The sequence below is a fragment of the Oncorhynchus kisutch genome, unplaced genomic scaffold (genome assembly GCF_002021735.2).
Source record: "Oncorhynchus kisutch isolate 150728-3 unplaced genomic scaffold, Okis_V2 scaffold3995, whole genome shotgun sequence".
Taxonomy (NCBI): Eukaryota; Metazoa; Chordata; class Actinopteri; order Salmoniformes; family Salmonidae; genus Oncorhynchus; species Oncorhynchus kisutch.
The window spans coordinates 10,001-37,500 of NW_022265940.1; the positions used below are offsets into that span (position 1 = coordinate 10,001).

The window sequence follows — 27,500 nt, forward strand, 5'->3', positions numbered from 1 at the left end:
CTAGTCCAACGCTCTAACCACTAGTCTACCTGCTGGTTACTAGTCCAACGCTCTAACCACTACCTGCTGGTTACTAGTCCAACGCTCTAACCACTAGGCTACCTGCTGGTTACTGGTCCAACGCTCTAACCACTAGGCTACCTGCTGGTTACTCGTCCAACGCTCTAACCACTACCTGCTGGTTACTAGTCCAACGCTCTAACCACTACCTGCTGGTTACTAGTCCAACGCTCTAACCACTACCTGCTGGTTACTAGTCCAACACTCTAACCACTAGGCTACCTGCTGGTTACTAGTCCAACACTCTAACCACTAGTCTACCTGCTGGTTACTAGTCCAACGCTCTAACCACTAGGCTACCTGCTGGTTACTAGTCCAACACTCTAACCACTAGTCTACCTGCTGGTTACTAGTCCAACGCTCTAACCACTAGGCTACCTGCTGGTTACTAGTCCAACACTCTAACCATCTGCTGGTTACTGGTCCAACGCTCTAACCACTACCTGCTGGTTACTGGTCCAACGCTCTAACCACTACCTGCCACCTCCATATAGGGTAGTACTGTACATGTTGCTTGATGTGGTCTCTCCTGGTTGGGCTTCTTTTACATTCCAACAGAGTTTTCACGTCTCTGTTTCTAGTCCTGCACTAATGGGTAGGGAATCCTTTTCCTGTGTTTGAACGGGATTCGAACCGAACAGCTCGGCATGGGATTTTTTAAATGTTATTCCTCTGCCATTAGATATTAGATACAGTCAGTAGCTGGAACAATGTCCACTGGTCTGTCTCCTCCTCAGCTCCTACAGGTTACAGTGAGATCTCCAACATGGCGGTGGATCAGCCTGGCAGGAGGCTGTATAACGTGAGAGATCCCGTGCTGCAGGAGAACGTGTCTGTGTTGGTACAGATTGACGCCTCAGAAGGAAACAAGGTCATCACCGTCCGTTCTCCGCTACAGGTCAGCAAATCACTATGGAGCTGTCCTCAATCACTCTCTATGGAGCTGTCCTCAATCACTCTCTATGGAGCTGTCCTCAATCACTCTCTATGGAGCTGTCCTCTATCACTCTCTATGGAGCTGTCCTCCATCACTCTCTATGGAGCTGTCCTCCATCACTCTCTATGGAGCTGTCCTCCATCACTCTCTATGGAGCTGTCCTCCATCACTCTCTATGGAGCTGTCCTCCATCACTCTCTATGGAGCTGTCCTCCATCACTCTCTATGGAGCTGTCCTCCATCACTCTCTATGGAGCTGTCCTCCATCACTCACTCTCTATGGAGCTGTCCTCCATCACTCACTCTCTATGGAGCTGTCCTCCATCACTCACTATGGAGCTGTCCTCCATCACTCTCTCTATGGAGCTGTCCCCCATCACTCTCTATGGAGCTGTCCCCCATCACTCTCTATGGAGCTGTCCCCCATCACTCTCTATGGAGCTGTCCTCCATCACTCACTCTCCATGGAGCTGTCCTCCATCACTCTCTATGGAGCTGTCCTCCATCACTCACTCTCTATGGAGCTGTCCTCCACTCTCTATGAAGCTGTCCTCCATCACTCACTCTCTATGGAGCTGTCCTCCATCACTCTCTCTATGGAGCTGTCCCCCATCACTCTCTATGGAGCTGTCCCCCATCACTCTCTATGGAGCTGTCCTCCATCACTCACTCTCCATGGAGCTGTCCTCCATCACTCTCTATGGAGCTGTCCTCCACTCTCTATGAAGCTGTCCTCCATCACTCACTCTCTATGGAGCTGTCCTCCATCACTCTCTCTATGGAGCTGTCCTCCATCACTCTACATGGAGCTGTCCCCCATCACTCTCTATGGAGCTGTCCTCCATCACTCTCTATGGAGCTGTCCCCCATCACTCTCTATGGAGCTGTCTTCCATCACTCTCTATGGAGCTGTCCTCCATCACTCTCTCTATGGAGCTGTCTTCCATCACTCTCTATGGAGCTGTCTTCCATCACTCTCTATGGAGCTGTCCTCCATCACACTCTCTATGGAGCTGTCCTCCATCACTCTCTCTATGGAGCTGTCTTCCATCACACTCTCTATGGAGCTGTCCTCTATCACTCTCTATGGAGCTGTCCTCCATCACTCTCTATGGAGCTGTCCTCCATCACTCTCTATGGAGCTGTCCTCCATCACTCTCTATGGAGCTGTCCTCCATCACTCACTCTCTATGGAGCTGTCCCCCATCACTGTTGCTATTGTCTATATTGTAATTGTTTTTAATAACCTGCCCAGGGACTGCGGTTGAAAATTAGCCGGTTGGCTAAAACCGGCACTTTTACTGAAATGTTGATTAATGTGCACTGTCCCTGTAAAAATAAAAATAAACTCAAACTCACTCTCTATGGAGCTGTCCTCTATCACTCTCTATGGAGCTGTCCTCTATCACTCTCTATGGAGCTGTCCCCCATCACTCACTCACTCTCTATGGAGCTGTCCCCTATCACTCACTCACTCTCTATGGAGCTGTCCCCTATCACTCACTCACTCTCTATGGAGCTGTCCTCCATCACTCTATCTATGGAATTGTCCTCCATCACTCACTCTCTATGGAGCTGTCCTCCATCACTCACTCTCTATGGAGCTGTCCCCCATCACTCACTCTCTATGGAGCTGTCCTAGATCACTCACTCTCTATGGAGCTGTCCTCCATCACTCACTCTCTATGGAGCTGTCCTCCATCACTCACTCTCTATGGAGCTGTCCTCCATCACTCACTCTCTATGGAGCTGTCCTCCATCACTCACTATGGAGCTGTCCTCCATCACTCTCTATGGAGCTGTCCTCCATCACTCACTATGGAGCTGTCCTCCATCACTCTCTATGGAGCTGTCCTCCATCACTCTCTATGGAGCTGTCCCCCATCACTCTCTATGGAGCTGTCCCCCATCACTCTCTATGGAGCTGTCCCCCATCACTCTCTATGGAGCTGTCCCCCATCACTCTCTATGGAGCTGTCCCCCATCACTCTCTATGGAGCTGTCCCCCATCACTCTCTATGGAGCTGTCCTCCATCACTCACTCTCCATGGAGCTGTCCTCCATCACTCTCTATGGAGCTGTCCTCCATCACTCACTCTCTATGGAGCTGTCCTCCACTCTCTATGAAGCTGTCCTCCATCACTCACTCTCTATGGAGCTGTCCTCCATCACTCTCTCTATGGAGCTGTCCTCCATCACTCTCTATGGAACTGTCCCCCATCACTCTCTATGGAGCTGTCCCCCATCACTCTCTATGGAGCTGTCCTCCATCACTCTCTATGGAGCTGTCCCCCATCACTCTCTATGGAGCTGTCTTCCATCACTCTCTATGGAGCTGTCCTCCATCACTCTCTCTATGGAGCTGTCTTCCATCACACTCTCTATGGAGCTGTCCTCCATCACTCTCTATGGAGCTGTCTTCCATCACTCTCTATGGAGCTGTCTTCCATCACTCTCTATGGAGCTGTCCTCCATCACTCTCTCTATGGAGCTGTCCTCCATCACTCTCTCTATGGAGCTGTCCATCACTCTCTCTATGGAGCTGTCCTCCATCACTCTCTCTATGGAGCTGTCCTCCATCACTCTCTCTATGGAGCTGTCCTCCTCTCTCTATGGAGACTGTCCTCCTGTAGGCTATAGACACTCAACAGCTTTCAGTAGAGAGTAACAAGTCTTGTGGACTAGCAACGTGAACACAGCTGATATTAAAATACATTTGATTTATTCAGCACTTTTCAATTACAGTAAAATCTGTGTTTTTGTTTCTATTGAGTCAAAAAAAAGGATGATGTCGTCCTTAACTGACTGTTTTTCAACGTGGTTTTGTGTTTCAGATCCAGAACCATTTCTCAGTGCCGTTTACCATCCTGAAGTATTGTCCCAAATCCAGAGGGATGGTTAATATAGGACTGGCAGAGCCCGAGAAAGAGTCTGATGTAGCCCTGGACTCCTACAGGTAATAACCATGTTGGTAGCCCTGGACTCCTACAGGTAATAACCATGTTGGTAGGACAGTAATAACCATGTTGGTAGGACAGTAATAACCATGTTGGTAGCCCTGGACTCCTACAGGTAATAACCATGTTGGTAGGACAGGTAATAACCATGTTGGTAGGACAGGTAATAACCATGTTGGTAGGACAGTAATAACCATGTTGGTAGGACAGGTAATAACCATGTTGGTAGGACAGTAATAACCATGTTGGTAGGACAGTAATAACCATGTTGGCATTACAGGTAATAACCATGTTGGTAGGACAGGTAATAACCATGTTGGTAGGACAGGTAATAACCATGTTGGTAGGACAGGTAATAACCTTGTTGGTAGGACAGGTAATAACCATGTTGGTAGCCCTGGACTCCTACAGGTAATAACCATGTTGGTATGACAGGTAATAACCATGTTGGTAGGACAGTAATAACCATGTTGGTAGCCCTGGACTCCTACAGGTAATAACCATGTTGGTATGACAGGTAATAACCATGTTGGTAGCCCTGGACTCGTCCAGGTAATAACCATGACGGTAGCCCTGGACTCGTCCAGGTAATAACCATGTTGGTTTCCCTGGTCTCGTGCAGGTCTTTAGAGAGGGACCTTACACAGAGACCTTAGAGAGGGACCTTAGACAGGGACCTTAGACAGGGACCTTTTATACAGGGTGTAACACAGCGTGTACTTACCAGGGGCCATTTTGGTGCATGTTACACAACACTTCCTGTTTCTGTAAAAAAAAAAATCTCAGACAACCTATCAGGTAAAATAAGGGTAAATCATTTTGATTCAGTTTCACCTGGTAAGACCACTTCTCCTGAACAGTAGGAGGAACTGTGTAGTTGTTGCTGTCCTCCTCAGACAGCACACGTTTATGACACCAGGCACTCGTACTTGTGTCCACCAACGAGTGTTCTCGTAACTTCTCCGTGAATTGCCGTAATTTTATTTGCTACTTTTCATCGTAGGAAGAGAGATACAGTTTTACCGGAGTGTTTGCACGTGTGAGCCGCACGTCGCAAATGTACTCGAAGGACAATTTTACATAATTATATTGGTTAATTATCGTATGAATGGACAGATCTATTTCAACATAGCTTCTGAAAGGCTGGTGATCGCAGCGTACAGACAAAGGATACTATTTATGAGATGCTAATCAAATCATAAACAGGAAATTAAGAGGTTGATGTGTGATGAGCTGGGTAGCTTGGGAGATCCAGGTGTCCCCTTGCTCAATCTCAGTATCTGTTATCCGGCTCGAAGGACCACGTTCGAGAGAGTGGCACCATACATATTCTAGTGCTTTCAAACAAGTATTCTAGTGCTTTCAAACAGTATTCTAGTGCTTTCAAACAAGTATTCTAGTGCTTTCAACAAGTATTCTAGTGCTTTCAACAAGTATTCTAGTGCTTTCAACAAGTATTCTAGTGCTTTCAACAAGTATTCTAGTGCTTTCAAACAAGTATTCTAGTGCTTTCAACAAGTATTCTAGTGCTTTCAAACAAGTATTCTAGTGCTTTCAAACAAGTATTCTAGTGCTTTCAAACAAGTATTCTAGTGCTTTCAACAAGTAATAACCCCATAGACCCACCGGTGCATCAATATAAGTTGCATAACAAAAGATTCCCCTTCAAAATCCGACAGTTTAACTTAGAGATGTTTTTATTACATTGGATGCATATCAATCCACTGCATTCGCTAGTGTCGCGTTTCAGTATCAATCCACTGCATTTACTAGTGTCGCGTTTCAGTATCAATCCACTGCATTCACTAGTGTCGCGTTTCAGTATCAATCCACTGCATTCACTAGTGTCGCGTTTCAGTATCAATCCACTGCATTTACTAGTGTCGCGTTTCAGTATCAATCCACTGCATTCACTAGTGTCGCGTTTCAGTATCAATTCACTGCATTTACTAGTGTCGCGTTTCAGTATCAATCCACTGCATTCACTAGTGTCGCGTTTCAGTATCAATCCACTGCATTCACTAGTGTCGCGTTTCAGTATCAATCCACTGCATTCACTAGTGTCGCGTTTCAGTATCAATCCACTGCATTCACTAGTGTCGCGTTTCAGTATCAATCCACTGCATTCACTAGTGTCGCGTTTCAGTATCAATCCACTGCATTCACTAGTGTCGCGTTTCAGTATCAATCCACTGCATTCACTAGTGTCGCGTTTCAGTATCAATCCACTGCATTCACTAGTGTCGCGTTTCCGTATCAATCCACTGCATTCACTAGTGTCGCGTTTCAGTATCAATCCACTGCATTCACTAGTGTCTCGTTTCAGTATCAATCCACTGCATTCACTAGTGTCGCGTTTCAGCATCTGCGTTGAAATGTGGCAGAGGTAGAGAGGTGTTTTGTCAGACCATTAGAAATCCCGAAAATCACCAACTTACTTAGCATCCGAACGGTTTGACATACAAACTAGAACCATATTTTATGGAAAGGATAGACTCTCACGAACACAAGGGTGTTCTCCGTGTTGCTCTATGACTTACAAGTGCCGGGGGGACTCGTCTGAAGTCGGGACCGTCGATGTGACAACCTCTTTGTTTGTAGCGTCAGAACCGTTTGTGCTACAAATTAGTTGAAATTATCTGGAGCATCAGCATTTGTGGGTTTGATTACAGGCTCAAAATGGCCAGAAGCAAAGACCTTTCTTCTGAAACTCGTCAGTCTATTCTTCTTCTGAGAAATGAACCCTATTCCATGAGAGAAATTGCCAAGAAACTGAAGATCTCGTACAGCGCTGTGTACTACTCCCTTCACAGAACAGCAGTCTCAACGTCAACAGTGAAGAGGCGACTCCGGGATGCAAAGAAAAAGCCAAATCTCAGACTGGCCAATAGAAAGGAAAGATTAAGTTGGGCAAAAGGACACTGACACTGGACAGAGGAACTCTGCCTAGAAGGCCAGCATCCCGGAGTCACCTCTTCATGTTGAGACTGGTGTTTTACGGGCACTATTTAATGAAGTTGCCAGTTGAGGACCTGTGATGCGTCTGTTTCTCAAACGTGACACTCTAATGTACTTCTCCTCTTGCTCAGTTGTGCATCGGGTCCTCCCACTCCTCTTTGTATTCTGGTTAGAGCCAGTTTGTGCTGTTATGTGAAGGGAGTAGTACACAGCGTTGTACGAGATATCTAAAAAGGGTCCTAAAATTCTAAATCCATAGTTTGAACCATATGTCAGCTTAGCGATTCCCAACCGCTTAGACTTACAGGGGTAAAACAAATATTCTAGAACTTTAAACAAATATTCTAGAACTTTAAACAAATATTCTAGAACTTTAAACAAATATTCTAATACTTTTGTACAGATTCCTCTGTCCTTACCTTGTTTCCTCTCTCCTCTCTGATGAAGATGTCAGCTAGGGTTATGTTCAACTAGATTGTTAGTTATATGTGGTTAAATGTGGTGGTCTCATTATATGTGGTTAAATGTGGCCTCCTTGTCTTTTCTCCCTCTATAGGTGTCAGCTCTTCCTACAGCCAGCTGGGCACCTGGAGGGCCAGTATGGCCCGTCGTCTACCTGTATCGCCTGGAAGGAGCAGGTCCACCTGAGCTCTGAGGTGCGGTCCCTTCTCCAGTGTCCGTCGGCAGACAGCAGCTTCCTGCCCCTCCAGGTGACCACCTTGGCCACACCAGATCACCTGTCCTTCATTTCCTCCCAGCGAGACGACGACTGGGACCCTGCCTACGTCATCCACCTCCACCCAGCTGTGACCCTCCGGAACCTTCTGCCTTACAGCATCAGATATCTACTGGAGGTAGTAACACTGAGATAACCTAAACATGAAGACGGTCACTAGGCTAGGATCTAACCCTAGACCTGTACCCTGCCTTACAGCTATCTACTGGAGGTAGTAACACTGAGAGAACCTAAACATGAAGACAGTCACTAGGCTAGGATCTAACCCTAGACCTGTACCCTGCCTTACAGCATCAGATATCTACTGGAGGTAGTAACACTTAGATAACCTAAACATGAAGACGGTCACTAGGCTAGGATCTAACCCTAGACCTGTACCCTGCCTTACAGCTATCTACTGGAGGTAGTAACACTTAGATAACCTAAACATGAAGACGGTCACTAGGCTAGGATCTAACCCTAGACCTGTACCCTGCCTTACAGCTATCTACTGGAGGTAGTAACACTGAGATAACATGAAGACAGTCACTAGGCTAGGATCTAACCCTAGACCTGTACCCTGCCTTACAGCTATCTACTGGAGGTAGTAACACTTAGATAACCTAAACATGAAGACGGTCACTAGGCTAGAATCTAACCCTAGACCTGTACCCTGCCTTACAGCTATCTACTGGAGGTAGTAACACTGAGATAACATGAAGACAGTCACTAGGCTAGGATCTAACCCTAGACCTGTACCCTGCCTTACAGCATCAGATATCTACTGGAGGTAGTAACACTTAGATAACCTAAACATGAAGACGGTCACTAGGCTAGAATCTAACCCTAGACCTGTACCCTGCCTTACAGCTATCTACTGGAGGTAGTAACACTGAGATAACATGAAGACAGTCACTAGGCTAGGATCTAACCCTAGACCTGTACCCTGCCTTACAGCATCAGATATCTACTGGAGGTAGTAACACTTAGATAACCTAAACATGAAGACAGTCACTAGGCTAGGATCTAACCCTAGACCTGTACCCTGCCTTACAGCTATCTACTGGAGGTAGTAACACTTAGATAACCTAAACATGAAGACAGTCACTAGGCTAGGATCTAACCCTAGACCTGTACCCTGCCTTACAGCTATCTACTGGAGGTAGTAACACTGAGAGAACCTAAACATGAAGACAGTCACTAGGCTAGGATCTAACCCTAGACCTGTACCCTGCCTTACAGCATCAGATATCTACTGGAGGTAGTAACACTTAGATAACCTAAACATGAAGACGGTCACTAGGCTAGGATCTAACCCTAGACCTGTACCCTGCCTTACAGCTATCTACTGGAGGTAGTAACACTTAGATAACCTAAACATGAAGACGGTCACTAGGCTAGGATCTAACCCTAGACCTGTACCCTGCCTTACAGCTATCTACTGGAGGTAGTAACACTGAGATAACATGAAGACAGTCACTAGGCTAGGATCTAACCCTAGACCTGTACCCTGCCTTACAGCTATCTACTGGAGGTAGTAACACTTAGATAACCTAAACATGAAGACGGTCACTAGGCTAGAATCTAACCCTAGACCTGTACCCTGCCTTACAGCTATCTACTGGAGGTAGTAACACTGAGATAACATGAAGACAGTCACTAGGCTAGGATCTAACCCTAGACCTGTACCCTGCCTTACAGCATCAGATATCTACTGGAGGTAGTAACACTTAGATAACCTAAACATGAAGACGGTCACTAGGCTAGAATCTAACCCTAGACCTGTACCCTGCCTTACAGCTATCTACTGGAGGTAGTAACACTGAGATAACATGAAGACAGTCACTAGGCTAGGATCTAACCCTAGACCTGTACCCTGCCTTACAGCATCAGATATCTACTGGAGGTAGTAACACTTAGATAACCTAAACATGAAGACAGTCACTAGGCTAGGATCTAACCCTAGACCTGTACCCTGCCTTACAGCTATCTACTGGAGGTAGTAACACTTAGATAACCTAAACATGAAGACAGTCACTAGGCTAGGATCTAACCCTAGACCTGTACCCTGCCTTACAGTAATCTACTGGAGGTAGTAACACTTAGATAACCTAAACATGAAGACAGTCACTAGGCTAGGATCTAACCCTAGACCTGTACCCTGCCTTACAGCATCAGATATCTACTGGAGGTAGTAACACTTAGATAACCTAAACATGAAGACAGTCACTAGGCTAGGATCTAACCCTAGACCTGTACCCTGCCTTACAGCATCAGATATCTACTGGAGGTAGTAACACTTAGATAACCTAAACATGAAGACAGTCACTAGGCTAGGATCTAACCCTAGACCTGTACCCTGCCTTACAGCATCAGATATCTACTGGAGGTAGTAACACTTAGATAACCTAAACATGAAGACAGTCACTAGGCTAGGATCTAACCCTAGATCTGTACCCTGCCTTACAGCATCAGATATCTACTGGAGGTAGTAACACTTAGATAACCTAAACATGAAGACAGTCACTAGGCTAGGATCTAACCCTAGATCTGTACCCTGCCTTACAGCATCAGATATCTACTGGAGGTAGTAACACTTAGATAACCTAAACATGAAGACAGTCACTAGGCTAGGATCTAACCCTAGATCTGTACCCTGCCTTACAGCATCAGATATCTACTGGAGGTAGTAACACTTAGATAACCTAAACATGAAGACAGTCACTAGGCTAGGATCTAACCCTAGATCTGTACCCTGCCTTACAGCATCAGATATCTACTGGAGGTAGTAACACTTAGATAACCTAAACATGAAGACAGTCACTAGGCTAGGATCTAACCCTAGACCTGTACCCTGCCTTACAGCATCAGATATCTACTGGAGGTAGTAACACTTAGATAACCTAAACATGAAGACAGTCACTAGGCTAGGATCTAACCCTAGATCTGTACCCTGCCTTACAGCATCAGATATCTACTGGAGGTAGTAACACTTAGATAACCTAAACATGAAGACAGTCACTAGGCTAGGATCTAACCCTAGACCTGTACCCTGCCTTACAGCATCAGATATCTACTGGAGGTAGTAACACTTAGATAACCTAAACATGAAGACAGTCACTAGGCTAGGATCTAACCCTAGACCTGTACCCTGCCTTACAGCTATCTACTGGAGGTAGTAACACTTAGATAACCTAAACATGAAGACAGTCACTAGGCTAGGATCTAACCCTAGACCTGTACCCTGCCTTACAGCTATCTACTGGAGGTAGTAACACTTAGATAACCTAAACATGAAGACAGTCACTAGGCTAGGATCTAACCCTAGACCTGTACCCTGCCTTACAGCATCAGATATCTACTGGAGGTAGTAACACTTAGATAACCTAAACATGAAGACAGTCACTAGGCTAGGATCTAACCCTAGACCTGTACCCTGCCTTACAGCATCAGATATCTACTGGAGGTAGTAACACTTAGATAACCTAAACATGAAGACAGTCACTAGGCTAGGATCTAACCCTAGACCTGTACCCTGCCTTACAGCTATCTACTGGAGGTAGTAACACTTAGATAACCTAAACATGAAGACAGTCACTAGGCTAGGATCTAACCCTAGACCTGTACCCTGCCTTACAGCATCAGATATCTACTGGAGGTAGTAACACTTAGATAACCTAAACATGAAGACAGTCACTAGGCTAGGATCTAACCCTAGACCTGTACCCTGCCTTACAGCATCAGATATCTACTGGAGGTAGTAACACTTAGATAACCTAAACATGAAGACAGTCACTAGGCTAGGATCTAACCCTAGACCTGTACCCTGCCTTACAGCATCAGATATCTTCTGGAGGTAGTAACACTTAGATAACCTAAACATGAAGACAGTCACTAGGCTAGGATCTAACCCTAGACCTGTACCCTGCCTTACAGCATCAGATATCTACTGGAGGTAGTAACACTTAGATAACCTAAACATGAAGACAGTCACTAGGCTAGGATCTAACCCTAGACCTGTACCCTGCCTTACAGCATCAGATATCTACTGGAGGTAGTAACACTTAGATAACCTAAACATGAAGACAGTCACTAGGCTAGGATCTAACCCTAGACCTGTACCCTGCCTTACAGCTATCTACTGGAGGTAGTAACACTTAGATAACCTAAACATGAAGACAGTCACTAGGCTAGGATCTAACCCTAGACCTGTACCCTGCCTTACAGCATCAGATATCTACTGGAGGTAGTAACACTTAGATAACCTAAACATGAAGACGGTCACTAGGCTAGGATCTAACCCTAGACCTGTACCCTGCCTTACAGCATCAGATATCTACTGGAGGTAGTAACACTTAGATAACCTAAACATGAAGACGGTCACTAGGCTAGGATCTAACCCTAGACCTGTACCCTGCCTTACAGCATCAGATATCTACTGGAGGTAGTAACACTTAGATAACCTAAACATGAAGACAGTCACTAGGCTAGGATCTAACCCTAGACCTGTACCCTGCCTTACAGCTATCTACTGGAGGTAGTAACACTGAGATAACCTAAACATGAAGACAGTCACTAGGCTAGGATCTAACCCTAGACCTGTACCCTGCCTTACAGCTATCTACTGGAGGTAGTAACACTGAGATAACCTAAACATGAAGACAGTCACTAGGCTAGGATCTAACCCTAGACCTGTACCCTGCCTTACAGCATCAGATATCTACTGGAGGTAGTAACACTTAGATAACCTAAACATGAAGATGGTCACTAGGCTAGGATCTAACCCTAGACCTGTACCCTGCCTTACAGCATCAGATATCTACTGGAGGTAGTAACACTTAGATAACCTAAACATGAAGACAGTCACTAGGCTAGGATCTAACCCTAGATCTGTACCCTGCCTTACAGCATCAGATATCTACTGGAGGTAGTAACACTGAGATAACCTAAACATGAAGACAGTCACTAGGCTAGGATCTAACCCTAGACCTGTACCCTGCCTTACAGCATCAGATATCTACTGGAGGTAGTAACACTGAGATAACCTAAACATGAAGACGGTCACTAGGCTAGGATCTAACCCTAGACCTGTACCCTGCCTTACAGCATCAGATATCTACTGGATGTAACTCCACACATTCCAGTGACTCAAGGGAAGAAGTGTGTAGACTGAAAGATATAAGCACAAAATAACATCAGCCTCTAGACTTTGATTTCATTATTTCCTGTTGTTATGCCATGTTGAGGTACCTCTACAATGCAAAGATACTTTCCTAACAGATACATTTTCATTCGAAAAGAAATGTGTCTATCCATTAATCCATCTCTCCAGGGCTCAGCAGAGTTCCATGAGCTCCAGGAGGGCAGCACGGCAGACGTCCTGAACGCCCGTATAGGAGGTGAGATCATGGAGATGGTCCTGGTTAAATACCAGGGTCGGAATTGGTCCGGACGTATCCGTATCGCCCAGGACATGCAGGAGTTCTTCCCCGTGTGCTTCACCTGCGACTCGGCCGAGAAGCTGACCGTGGATCTGAGCGTGCACGTGGCGCGGCTGCATGGACGTCTGACGCTGGCTGTGTTCAGCCCGTACTGGATCGTCAATAAGACGTCCAGGGTTCTGCAGTACCGCGCGGAGGACGTCTCCGTCAAACATGCGTCGGACTTCAGGGACGTCGTCCTCTTCTCCTTCAAGAAAAAGAACATCTTCAGTAAGAACAAGGTAGGAAAGTGTCTGACTGTTTTAACCCGAACCCTATTCAACCTTTATTTAACTAGGCAAGTCAGTTAAGAACATATTCTTATTTACAATGACGGCCTATCAAAAGGCCTCCTGCGGGGACGGGGGCCTGGGATTAAAATAAATAAATACAATATAAATATAGGACAAAACACACATCACGACAAGAGAGACAACACTACATAAAGAGAGACAACACTACACTACATAAAGAGAGACAACACTACACTACATAAAGAGAGACAACACTACACTACATAAAGAGAGACAACACTACACTACATAAAGAGAGACAACACTACACTACATAAAGAGAGACATCACTACACTACATAAAGAGAGACACCACGACAAGAGAGACAACACTACACTACATAAAGAGAGACAACACTACACTACATAAAGAGAGACAACACTACACTACATAAAGAGAGACATCACGACAAGAGAGACAACACTACACTACATAAAGAGAGACAACACAACACTACATAAAGAGAGACAACACTACACTACATAAAGAGAGACAACACTACACTACATAAAGAGAGACATCACGACAAGAGAGACAACACAACACTACATAAAGAGAGACAACACTACATAAAGAGAGACAACACTACATAAAGAGAGACATCACTACACTACATAAAGAGAGACATCACTACACTACATAAAGAGAGACATCACGACAAGAGAGACAACACATCACTACACTACATAAAGAGAGACAACACGACAAGAGAGACATCACTACACTACATAAAGAGAGACAACACTACACTACATAAAGAGAGACAACACTACACTACATAAAGAGAGACATCACGACAAGAGAGACAACACAACACTACATAAAGAGAGACAACACTACATAAAGAGAGACAACACTACATAAAGAGAGACATCACTACACTACATAAAGAGAGACATCACTACACTACATAAAGAGAGACATCACGACAAGAGAGACAACACATCACTACACTACATAAAGAGAGACAACACTACACTACATAAAGAGAGACATCACGACAAGAGAGACAACACTACACTACATAAAGAGAGACATCACGACAAGAGAGACAACACTACACTACATAGAGAGAGACATCACTACACTACATAAAGAGAGACAACACTACACTACATAAAGAGAGACATCACTACACTACATAAAGAGAGACATCACGACAAGAGAGACAACACTACACTACATAAAGAGAGACATCACTACACTACATAAAGAGAGACATCACTACACTACATAAAGAGAGACAACACGACAAGAGAGACAACACTACACTACATAAAGAGAGACATCACTACACTACATAAAGAGAGACAACACTACACTACATAAAGAGAGACATCACGACAAGAGAGACAACACTACACTACATAAAGAGAGACATCACGACAAGAGAGACAACACTACACTACATAAAGAGAGACATCACGACAAGAGAGACAACACTACACTACATAAAGAGAGACATCACTACACTACATAAAGAGAGACAACACTACACTACATAAAGAGAGACATCACGACAAGAGAGACAACACTACACTACATAAAGAGAGACATCACGACAAGAGAGACAACACTACACTACATAAAGAGAGACATCACGACAAGAGACAACACAACACTACATAAAGAGAGACATCACGACAAGAGAGACAACACTACACTACATAAAGAGAGACCTCATGACAAGAGAGACAACACAACACTACATAAAGAGAGACAACACTACACTACACAAAGAGAGAGATCACTACAAGAGAGACAACACTACACTACATAAAGAGAGACAACACGACGAGAGACAACACTACACTACATAAAGAGAGACATCACTACACTACATAAAGAGAGACAACACTACACAACATAGAGACATCACTACACTACATAGAGACAACACTACACTACATAAAGAGAGACATCACTACACTACATAAAGAGAGACATCACGACAAGAGAGACAACACTACACTACATAAAGAGAGACAACACTACACAACATAGAGACATCACTACACTACATAGAGACAACACTACACTACATAAAGAGAGACATCACTACACTACATAAAGAGAGACATCACGACAAGAGAGACAACACTACACTACATAAAGAGAGACATCACGACAAGAGAGACAACACAACACTACATAAAGAGAGACAACCCTACAAGAGAGACAACACTACACTACATAAAGAGAGACAACACTACACTACATAAAGAGAGACAACACTACATAAAGAGAGACATCACTACACTACATAAAGAGAGACATCACTACACTACATAAAGAGAGACAACACGACAAGAGAGACAACACTACACTACATAAAGAGAGACATCACTACACTACATAGAGACATCACTACACTACATAAAGAGAGACAACACGACAAGAGAGACAACACTACACTACATAAAGAGAGACCACACTACACTACATAAAGAGAGACAACACGACAAGAGAGACAACACTACACTACATAAAGAGAGACCACACTACACTACATAAAGAGAGACATCACGACAAGAGAGACAACACTACACTACATAAAGAGAGACCACACTACACTACATAGAGACAACACGACAAGAGACAACACTACACTACATAAAGAGAGACATCACGACAAGAGACAACACTACACTACATAAAGAGAGACATCACGACAAGAGAGACAACACAACACAACATAAAGAGAGACAACACTACACTACATAAAGAGAGACATCACGACAAGAGAGACAACACAACACAACATAAAGAGAGACATCACGACAAGAGAGACAACACTACACTACATAAAGAGAGACATCACTACACTACATAAAGAGAGACCTAAGACGACAACATAGCATTTCAGCAGCACATGACAACACAACATGGTAGTTAACACAACATGGTAGCAGCACAACATGGCAGCAACACAACATGGCAGCAGCACAACATGGCAGCAGCACAACATGGTAGCAACACGACATGGTAGCAACACAACATGGTAGCAGCACAACATGGTAGCAGCACAACATGGCAGCAGCACGACATGGTAGCAACACAACATGGTAGAAACACGACATGGTAGCAACACGGTAGCAACACGACATGGTAGCAACAGCAGAAAGGTTGTTGTATGTGGAGGATGAGGGATGCAATAGATCTCTCGGATAGAGAGGCCTGAGAGGGTTTTATAAATAAGCATCAACCAGTGGGTCTGTCAACGGGTTTACAGAGATGACCAGTTTACAGAGGAGTATAGAGAGCAGTGATCTGTCAATGGGTTTACAGAGATGACCAGTTTACAGAGGAGTATAGAGAGCAGTGATCTGTCAATGGGTTTACAGAGATGACCAGTTTACAGAGGAGTATAGAGAGCAGTGATCTGTCAATGGGTTTACAGAGATGACCAGTTTACAGAGGAGTATAGAGTACAGTGATGTGTCCTATAAAAAGCATTGGTGGCAAATCTGATGGCCGAATGGAAAAGAACATCTAGCCGCTCGAGAGCACCCTGACCTGCCTATCTATAAATTATGTCTCCGTAACCTAGCATGGGTAGGATGGTCATCTGAATCAGGGTTTGGCAGCTAGGGTGAAAGAGGAGCGATTTAGCTTTGGCCAAGTCAATAAAAACAGCAGCACAATATTGCTTAGAATCAAGGGCGATGGTGACATCATTGAGGACCCTTTTAAGGTTGCAGTGACACATCCTTAACCTGAGTTGAAACCAGATTCAACCTTAACTACTCTCTCCCTGGAGAGAGGCCAGGGAGAGAGGCCAGGGAGAGAGGGGTGAGTGTGGTGGAGGTACCTGTACCAGACGGGTGAGTGTGGTGGATGTACCTGTACCAGACAGGGGGAGACAGACCAGGGAGAGAGGAGTGAGTGTGGTGGAGGTACCTGTACCAGACAGGGGGAGAGAGGGGTGAGTGTGGTGGAGGTACCTGTACCAGACAGGGGGAGAGAGGGGTGAGTGTGGTGGAGGTACCTGTACCAGACAGGGGGATACAGACCAGGGAGAGAGGGGGGAGTGTGGTGGAGGTACCTGTACCAGACAGGGGGAGGGAGTGTAGTGGAAGTACCTGTACCTGACAGGGGGAGGGAGTGTAGTGGGGGTACCTGTACCAGACAGGGGTAGTGTAGTGGGGGTACCTGTACCAGACAGGGGTAGTGTAGTGGGGGTACCTGTACCAGACAGGGGTAGTGTAGTGGGGGTACCTGTACCAGACAGGGGTAGTGTAGTGGAGGTACCTGTACCAGACAGGGGGAGGGAGTGTAGTGGAGGTACCTGTACCAGACAGGGGGAGTGTGGTGGAGGTACCTGTACCAGACAGGGGGAGTGTGGTGGAGGTACCTGTACCAGACAGGGGGAGTGTGGTGGAGGTACCTGTACCAGACCGGGGGAGTGTAGTGGAGGTACCTGTACCAGACAGGGGGAGGGAGTGTAGTGGAGGTACCTGTACCAGACAGGGAGAGACAGACCAGGGAGAGAGGGGTGGAGGTACCTGTACCAGATGGTGAACAGATCGCCAGGTGGACTCCAAGCGGCAGTCAGTGGGAGAAGGTGTCAGACCCACTTGGGTCTGAAGGTGAAGGTGTCAGACCCAATTTATTTGTGGAGGCAGATTTCTTGTAGAAAATGCCAGTGGACGGTCTCTGAACAGCAGGAGGGGGGCTTCAGGGGACGAATCCTGACACTTGTTGGGCCCAAAGGCCTTTTTACTTCACACCTTAGTGCTAATTAAATTTGTATCTGGTCTGTCCTCTTCAAGCCTGGCAGCTCAGGTCCGGGTTGGACGTTGTCCTCTGGTCTCTGCTGTTTGTTTGCTGGAGCTCCTTCCGTATAGCTTGGGGAAATTAAACCTTGAACTGAAAGACAGTCGTCTCTCCGGTTAATTTTGGTTAAAATGAGGTTGTAGGTTTGGAGTTCTGATCTGTAGCGAAGGTCGTGCTGTGGAGGGTAGCATCCTGCATGTGTCCCTGCCGAAACACCCAAGGGCATCTAACTCCAAATCTAGCCTTTTGGAAAAAAATACAAATTAAATGTTGAAAAATGTAAGAGCTCACATTAAGCTGTGTCTCTCTCTGAGGGGGGCGTGTCTTTCAGTTCTCTCTCTGAGGGGTGAAGGGGGCGTGTCTTTCAGTTCTCTCTCTGAGGGGTGAAGGGGGCGTGTCTTTCAGTTCTCTCTCTGAGGGGGGCGTGTCTTTCAGTTCTCTCTCTGAAGGGGGTGTGTCTTTCAGTTCTCTCTCTGAGGGGGGCGTGTCTTTCAGTTCTCTCTCTGAAGGGGGTGTGTCTTTCAGTTCTCTCTCTGAGGGGTGTGTGTCTTTCAGTTCTCTCTCTGAGGGGCGTGTCTTTCAGTTCTCTCTCTGAGGGGGGCGTGTCTTTCAGTTCTCTTTCTGAGGGGGGTGTGTCTTTCAGTTCTCTCTCTGAGGGGTGTGTCTTTCAGTTCTCTCTCTGAGGGGGGCGTGTCTTTCAGTTCTCTCTCTGAGGGGGGCGTGTCTTTCAGTTCTCTCTCTGAGGGGGGCGTGTCTTTCAGTTCTCTCTCTGAGGGGGGGTGTGTCTTTCAGTTCTCTCTCTGAGGGGGGAGTGTCTTTCAGTTCTCTCTCTGAAGGGGGCATGTCTTTCAGTTTTCTCTCTGAGGGGGGTGTGTCTTTCAGTTCTCTCTCTGAGGGGGGAGTGTCTTTCAGTTCTCTCTCTGAAGGGGGCATGTCTTTCAGTTCTCTCTCTGAAGGGGGCGTGTCTTTCAGTTCTCTCTCTGAGAGGGTTGTGTCTTTCAGTTCTTTCTCTGAAGGGGGCATGTCTAACAGTGTTTCTCAAACTTCCCTAGCAGTCCCCAAACTGACCCCAAACTGCTCCCTGAATTTGATACATCCCAGATCAGCATCTTTTAAAGTGTTTTCCCCCTCTTGGATCAGCTGCTTCTCTCAGTAACACTGGGTGTTGTGTTTCTACAGCTGCAGCTCTGTGTGTCCACCAGTTCCTGGTCTGATGGCTTCTCATTGGATACGGTGGGGAGTTATGGGTGTGTCAGCTGCCCTGCCAACACCATGGACTATCTGGTGAGGAAATGACAACGTGCAAAAAACAGTCACGACTCTGGAATGTATAATGTTTTATTTCACACATATAATGCTTTATCCAAGTGACTTAAGGTGAACTTACGGTGAACTTACGGTGAACTTACGGTGAACTTACGGTGAACTTACGGTGAACTTACGGTGAACTTACGGTGAACTTAAGGTGAACTTACGGTGACCTTACGGTGACCTTAAGGTGAACACATTCAGTGGCCTCATGCAGGACTCAAACCCTATGATGATCTGTGGTTTAACTGAGACACTACAGCCGCGTTGTGAAGGACAGACAGTCTGAGTCATGTGTTTTAACTGAGACACTACAGCCACGTTGTGAAGGACAGACAGTCTGACAGTATGAGTCATGTGTTTTAACTGAGACACTACAGCCGCATTGTGAAGGACAGACAGTCTGACAGTATGAGTCATGTGTTTTAACTGAGACACTACAGCCGCGTTGTGAAGGACAGACAGTCTGACAGTATGAGTCATGTGTTTTAACTGAGAAACTACAGCCGCGTTGTGAAGGGCAGACAGTATGAGTCGTGTTTTAACTGAGACACTACAGCCGCGTTGTGAAGGACAGACCGTCTGACATTATGAGTCATGTGTTTTAACTGAGACACTACAGCCGCGTTGTGAAGGACAGACAGTCTGACAGTATGAGTCATGTGTTTTAACTGAGACACTACAGCCGCGTTGTGAAGGACGGACAGTCTGACAGTATGAGACATGTGTTTTAACTGAGACACTACAGCCGCGTTGTGAAGGACGGACAGTCTGACAGTATGAGTCATGTGTTTTAACTGAGACACTACAGCCACGTTGTGAAGGACAGACAGTCTGACAGTATGAGTCATGTGTTTTAACTGAGACACTACAGCCGCGTTGTGAAGGACGGACAGTCTGACAGTATGAGTCATGTGTTTTAACTGAGACACTACAGCCGCGTTGTGAAGGACAGACAGTCTGAGTCATGTGTTTTAACTGAGACACTACAGCCGCGGTGTGACGGACAGACAGTCTGACCGTATGAGTCATGTGTTTTAACTGAGACACTACAGCCGCGTTGTGAAGGACGGACAGTCTGACAGTATGAGTCATGTGTTTTAACTGAGACACTACAGCCACGTTGTGAAGGACAGACAGTCTGACAGTATGAGTCATGTGTTTTAACTGAGACACTACAGCCGCGTTGTGAAGGACGGACAGTCTGACAGTATGAGTCATGTGTTTTAACTGAGACACTACAGCCGCGTTGTGAAGGACAGACAGTCTGAGTCATGTGTTTTAACTGAGACACTACAGCCGCGGTGTGACGGACAGACAGTCTGACCGTATGAGTCATGTGTTTTAACTGAGACACTACAGCCGCGTTGTGAAAGACGGACAGTCTGACAGTATGAGTCATGTGTTTTAACTGAGACACTACAGCCGCGTTGTGAAGCGCGGACAGTCTGACAGTATGAGTCATGTGTTTTAACTGAGACACTACAGCCGCGTTGTGAAGGACAGACAGTCTGACAGTCTGAGTCATGTGTTTTAACTGAGACACTACAGCCGCGGTGTGACGGACAGACAGTCTGACCGTATGAGTCATGTGTTTTAACTGAGACACTACAGCCGCGTTGTGAAAGACGGACAGTCTGACAGTATGAGTCATGTGTTTTAACTGAGACACTACAGCCGCGTTGTGAAGCGCGGACAGTCTGACAGTATGAGTCATGTGTTTTAACTGAGACACTACAGCCGCGTTGTGAAGGACAGACAGTCTGACAGTATGAGTCATGTGTTTTAACTGAGACACTACAGCCGCATTGTGAAGAACAGACAGTCTGACAGTATGAGTCATGTGTTTTAACTGAGACACTACAGCCGCGTTGTGAAGGACGGACAGTCTGACAGTATGAGTCATGTGTTTTAACTGAGACACTACAGCCACGTTGTGAAGGACAGACAGTCTGACAGTCTGAGTCATGTGTTTTAACTGAGACACTACAGCCGCGGTGTGACGGACAGACAGTCTGAGTCATGTGTTTTAACTGAGACACTACAGCCGCATTGTGAAGAACAGACAGTCTGACAGTATGAGTCATGTGTTTTAACTGAGACACTACAGCCGCGTTGTGAAGGACGGACAGTCTGACAGTATGAGTCATGTGTTTTAACTGAGACACTACAGCCGCGTTGTGAAGTACGGGACAGTCTGACAGTATGAGTCATGTGTTTTGTAGGTTGGCGTCAGCATTCAGATGAGTAGTTTCAACCTGACCAAGATGGTGACCATGAGTCCGTTCTTCACGCTGGTCAACAAGTCTTCCTACGAGCTGGAGGTGGGAGAGGTGCAGACAGAGGAGGGCAGCGTCAACGGGAAGTGGCACTACATCTCCTCTACAGAGGTGAGGACCGACCGTGTGTTTGGCTTTACTGTGCGTGAATGTAACAATGAACGTATGATGAGCGTGTTCCTCTGTCTGACTGTTGTCTTCCCTGTGTCCGACTGTCTTCCCTGTGTCCGTCTGTCGTCTTCCCTGTGTCCATCTGTCGTCTTCCCTGTGTCCGACTGTTGTCTAACCTGTGTCCGCCTGTCCGACTGTTGTCTTCCCTGTGTCTGTCTGTTGTCTTCCCTGTGTCCGACTGTTGTCTTCCCTGTGTCCGTCTGTCCGACTGTTGTCTTCCCTGTGTCCGTCTGTCTGACTGTTGTCTTCCCTGTGTCTGACTGTTGTCTTCCCTGTGTCTGACTGTTGTCTTCCCTGTGCCTGTCTGTTGTCTTCCCTGTGCCTGTCTGTCGTCTTCCATGTGTCCGACTGTTGTCCTCCATGTGTCCGATGGTCTTCCCTGTGTCCGACTGTTGGCTTCCCTGTGTCCGACTGTTGTCTTCCCTGTGTCCGACTGTTGTCTTCCCTGTGTCCGACTGTTGTCTTCCCTGTGTCCGACTGTTGTCTTCCCTGTGTCCATCTGTCTGACTGTTGTCTTCCCTGTGTCCGTATGTTGTCTTCCATGTGTCCGACTGTTGTCTTCCCTGTGCCCGACTGCTGTAATCCCTGTGTCCGTCTGTTGTCTTCCCTGTGTCCGTCTGTTGTCTTCCCTGTGCCCGTCTGTTGTCTTCCCTGTGCCCGTCTGTTGTCTTCCCTGTGTCCGTCTGTTGTCTTCCCTGTGTCCGTCTGTTGCCTTCCCTGTGTCCGTCCGTTGCCTTCCCTGTGTCCGTCCGTTGCCTTCCCTGTGTCCGACTGTTGTCTTCCCCGTGTCCGGCTGTTGTCTTACCTGTGTCCGACTGTTGTCTTCCATGTGTCCGACTGTTGTCTCCCATGTGTCCGACTGTTGTCTTCCCTGTGTCCGTCTGTCCGACTGTTGTCTTCCCTGTGTCCATCTGTCTGACTGGTGTCTTCCCTGTGTCCGACTGTCCGACTGTTGTCTTCCCTGTGTCCGACTGTTGTCTTCCCTGTGTCCGTATGTTGTCTTCCATGTGTCCGACTGTTGTCTTCCCTGTGCCCGACTGCTGTATTCCCTGTGTCCGTCTGTTGTCTTCCCTGTGTCCGTCTGTTGTCTTCCCTGTGCCCGTCTGTTGTCTTCCCTGTGCCCGTCTGTTGTCTTCCCTGTGTCCGTCTGTTGTCTTCCCTGTGTCCGTCTGTTGCCTTCCCCGTGTCCGACTGTTGTCTTCCCCGTGTCCGACTGTTGTCTTCCCCGTGTCCGGCTGTTGTCTTCCCCGTGTCCGGCTGTTGTCTTCCCTGTGTCCGACTGTTGTCTTCCATGTGTCCGACTGTTGTCTCCCATGTGTCCGACTGTTGTCTTCCCTGTGTCCATCTGTCCGACTGTTGTCTTCCCTGTGTCCGTCTGTCCGACTGTTGTCTTCCCTGTGTCCGTCTGTCTGACTGTTGTCTTCCCTGTGTCCGTCTGTCTGACTGTTGTCTTCCCTGTGTCCGTCTGTCTGACTGTTGTCTTCCCTGTGTCTGCCTGTCTGACTGTTGTCTTCCCTGTGTCTGACTGTTGTCTTCCCTGTGTCTGACTGTTGTCTTCCCTGTGTCTGACTGTTGTCTTCCCTGTGTCTGACTGTTGTCTTCCCTGTGTCTGACTGTTGTCTTCCCTGTGTCTGACTGTTGTCTTCCCTGTGTCTGACTGTTGTCTTCCCTACGTCCGACGGTTGTCTTCCCTACGCCCGACGGTTGTCTTCCCTACGCCCGACAGTTGTCTTCCCTGTGTCCGACTGTTGTCTTCCCTGTGTCCGACTGTTGTCTTCCCTGTGTCCGACTGTTGTCTTCCCTGTGTCCGACTGTTGTCTTCCCTGTGTCCGACTGTTGTCTTACATGCGCCCGACTGTTGGCTTCCCTGTGTCCGACTGTTGTCTTCCCTGTGTCCGAATGTTGTCTTCCCTGTGTCCGAATGTTGTCTTCCCTGTGTCCGACTGATGTCGGCCCTGTGTCCGACTGTTGCCGTCCCTGCGTCCGACTGTCTTCCCTGGGCACGCCTGCCCGACTGTTGTCTTACATGTGTCCGACTGTTGGCTTCCCTGTGTCCGACTGTTGGCTTCCCTGTGTCCGACTGCTGTCTTCCCTGTGTCCGACTGCTGTCTTTACTGTGTCCGACTGTTGTCTTCCCTCTGTCCGACTGTCTGATTGTTGTCTTCCCTGTGTCCGTCTGTCTGACTCTTTTCTTCCCTGTGTCCGTCTGTCTGACTGACTGACCTTTTTGACTTCCCTGTGTTTCCAGTGCCTCCCCCTCTGGCCAGAGTTGATCACAGGGAAGCTGTGTGTCAGGGTCGTGGGCTCAGACTCCAAGTCCAAGTCCTTCTTCTTCAACAAGCAGGACAACGGCACCCTGCTGGGCATGGATCAGGTCAGTGTCCCTGGAGATGCACCACATATCACTGACCTCACTTCCTGTCTGCTGGGCATGGATCAGGTCAGTGTCCCTGGAGATACACCACATATCACTGACCTCACTTCCTGTCTGCTGGGCATGGATCAGGTCAGTGTCCCTGGAGATACACCACATATCACTGACCTCACTTCCTGTCTGCTGGGCATGGATCAGGTCAGTGTCCCTGGAGATGCACCACATATCACTGACCTCACTTCCTGTCTGCTGGGCATGGATCAGGTCAGTGTCCCTGGAGATGCACCACATATCACTGACCTCACTTCCTGTCTGCTGGGCATGGATCAGGTCAGTGTCCCTGGAGATGCACCACATATCACTGACCTCACTTCCTGTCTGCTGGGCATGGACCAGGTCAGAGTACCTGGAGATACACCACATATCACTGACCTCACTTCCTGTCTGCTGGGCATGGATCAGGTCAGTGTCCCTGGAGATGCACCACATATCACTGACCTCACTTCCTGTCTGCTGGGCATGGACCAGGTCAGTGTCCCTGGAGATACACCACATATCACTGACCTCACTTCCTGTCTGCTGGGCGTGGACCAGTCAGCCACATATCACTGACCTCACTTCCTGTCTGCTGGGCGTGGACCAGTCAGCCACATATCACTGACCTCACTTCCTGTCTGCTGGGCATGGATCAGGTCAGTGTCCCTGGAGATGCACCACATATCACTGACCTCACTTCCTGTCTGCTGGGCATGGACCAGGTCAGAGTACCTGGAGATACACCACATATCACTGACCTCACTTCCTGTCTGCTGGGCGTGGACCAGTCAGCCACATATCACTGACCTCACTTCCTGTCTGCTGGGCGTGGACCAGTCAGCCACATATCACTGACCTCACTTCCTGTCTGCTGGGCGTGGACCAGTCAGCCACATATCACTGACCTCACTTCCTGTCGGCTGGGCGTGGACCAGTCATCACATATCACTGATCTCACTTCCTGTCTGCTGGGCGTGGACCAGTCAGCCACATATCACTGACCTCACTTCCTGTCTGCTGGGCGTGGACCAGTCAGCCACATATCACTGATCTCACTTCCTGTCGGCTGGGCATGGACCAGGTCAGTGTCCCTGGAGATGCACCACATATCACTGACCTCACTTCCTGTCTGCTGGGCATGGATCAGGTCAGTGTCCCTGGAGATGCACCACATATCACTGACCTCACTTCCTGTCTGCTGGGCATGGATCAGGTCAGTGTCCCTGGAGATGCACCACATATCACTGACCTCACTTCCTGTCTGCTGGGCATGGATCAGGTCAGTGTCCCTGGAGATGCACCACATATCACTGACCTCACGTCCTGTTTGCTGGGCATGGATCAGGTCAGTGTCCCTGGAGATGCACCACATATCACTGACCTCACTTCCTGTCTGCTGGGCATGGATCAGGTCAGTGTCCCTGGAGATGCACCACATATCACTGACCTCACTTCCTGTCTGCTGGGCATGGATCAGGTCAGTGTCCCTGGAGATGCACCACATATCACTGACCTCACTTCCTGTCTGCTGGGCATGGATCAGGTCAGTGTCCCTGGAGATACACCACATATCACTGACCTCACTTCCTGTCTGCTGGGCATGGATCAGGTCAGTGTCCCTGGAGATGCACCACATATCACTGACCTCACTTCCTGTCTGCTGGGCGTGGACCAGTCAGCCACATATCACTGACCTCACTTCCTGTCTGCTGGGCGTGGACCAGTCAGCCACATATCACTGACCTCACTTCCTGTCGGCTGGGCATGGACCAGTCAGCCACATATCACTGACCTCACTTCCTGTCTGCTGGGCATGGACCAGGTCAGTGTCCCTGGAGATACACCACATATCACTGACCTCACTTCCTGTCTGCTGGGCGTGGACCAGTCAGCCACATATCACTGACCTCACTTCCTGTCTGCTGGGCGTGGACCAGTCAGCCACATATCACTGACCTCACTTCCTGTCGGCTGGGCGTGGACCAGTCAGCCACATATCACTGATCTCACTTCCTGTCTGCTGGGCGTGGACCAGTCAGCCACATATCACTGACCTCACTTCCTGTCGGCTGGGCATGGACCAGTCAGCCACATATCACTGACCTCACTTCCTGTCGGCTGGGCGTGGACCAGTCAGCCACATATCACTGACCTCACTTCCTGTCTGCTGGGCGTGGACCAGTCAGCCACATATCACTGACCTGATTTACCCTCCTTTAACAACAGGACACATTCTCATTTACAAGTCATTACCTTTGTTGTCTGTCTGCAATGGCCTTGAAGTATCAGATGTAACTTTCCAATGTTGTTTCTTATCAACTGTGACCTCTCTTCCTGTCTGTAGTATGGAGGTGTTATCATCAACTGATCTCTCTTCCTGTCTGTAGTATGGAGATGTTATCAACTGATCTCTCTTCCTGTCTGTAGTATGGAGGTGTTGTTGTCCACTGTGACCTCTCTTCCTGTCTGTTGTAGTATGGAGGTGTTGTTATTCACTGTGACCTCTCTTCCTGTCTGTAGTATGGGGGTGTTGTTATCAACTGTGACCTCTCTTCCTGTCTGTAGTATGGAGTTGTTCTTATCAACTGTGACCTCTCTTCCTGTCTGTTGTATGGAGATGTTATCATCAACTGTGACCTCTCTTCCTGTCTGTAGTATGGAGGTGTTGTTTCTATTAAACTGTGACCTCTCTTCCTGTCTGTTGTAGTATGAAGGTGTTGTTATCCACTGTGATCTCTCTTCCTGTCTGTTGTAGTATGGAGGTGTTGTTATTCACTGTGACATCTCTTCCTGTCTGTTGTAGTATGGAGGTGTTGTTATTCACTGTGACATCTCTTCCTGTCTGTTGTAGTATGGAGGTGTTATCATCCACTGTGACCTCTCTTCCTGTCTGTTGTAGTATGGAGGTGTTGTTATTCACTGTGACATCTCTTCCTGTCTGTTGTAGTATGGAGGTGTGATAGTCGATGTGAACATCTCAGACAACTCTACTGTGATCAGCTTCACTGACTACTATGATGGAGCTGCTCCAGCTCTCATAGTCAACCACACACCCTGGGTTGTCATCACCTACAGACAGAGGTTAGACTGAACCTTAACCCTTAACCCCAAACCCTAACATAGTCAACCACACACTCTGGGTTGTCATCACCTAC

The 27,500-nt window shown here is 47.3% G+C and overlaps 1 protein-coding gene across 1 annotated transcript in view; it reads left to right on the top strand.

Moving 5' to 3' along the window:
• The window catches only part of LOC109887319 (vacuolar protein sorting-associated protein 13C-like), a gene marked incomplete at its 5' end in the record, with an annotated part of 96,530 nt that overhangs the window by 8,093 nt on the left and 60,937 nt on the right, over positions 1–27,500 (top strand). Inside the window, 8 exons of the mRNA XM_031821589.1 lie at positions 798–958; positions 3,832–3,953; positions 7,469–7,766; positions 12,960–13,349; positions 19,357–19,461; positions 21,711–21,875; positions 24,184–24,309; positions 27,293–27,426. Of these exons, the coding sequence (XP_031677449.1) occupies positions 798–958; positions 3,832–3,953; positions 7,469–7,766; positions 12,960–13,349; positions 19,357–19,461; positions 21,711–21,875; positions 24,184–24,309; positions 27,293–27,426 (1,501 nt within the window). The remainder of the gene's footprint in view (positions 1–797; positions 959–3,831; positions 3,954–7,468; positions 7,767–12,959; positions 13,350–19,356; positions 19,462–21,710; positions 21,876–24,183; positions 24,310–27,292; positions 27,427–27,500) is intronic.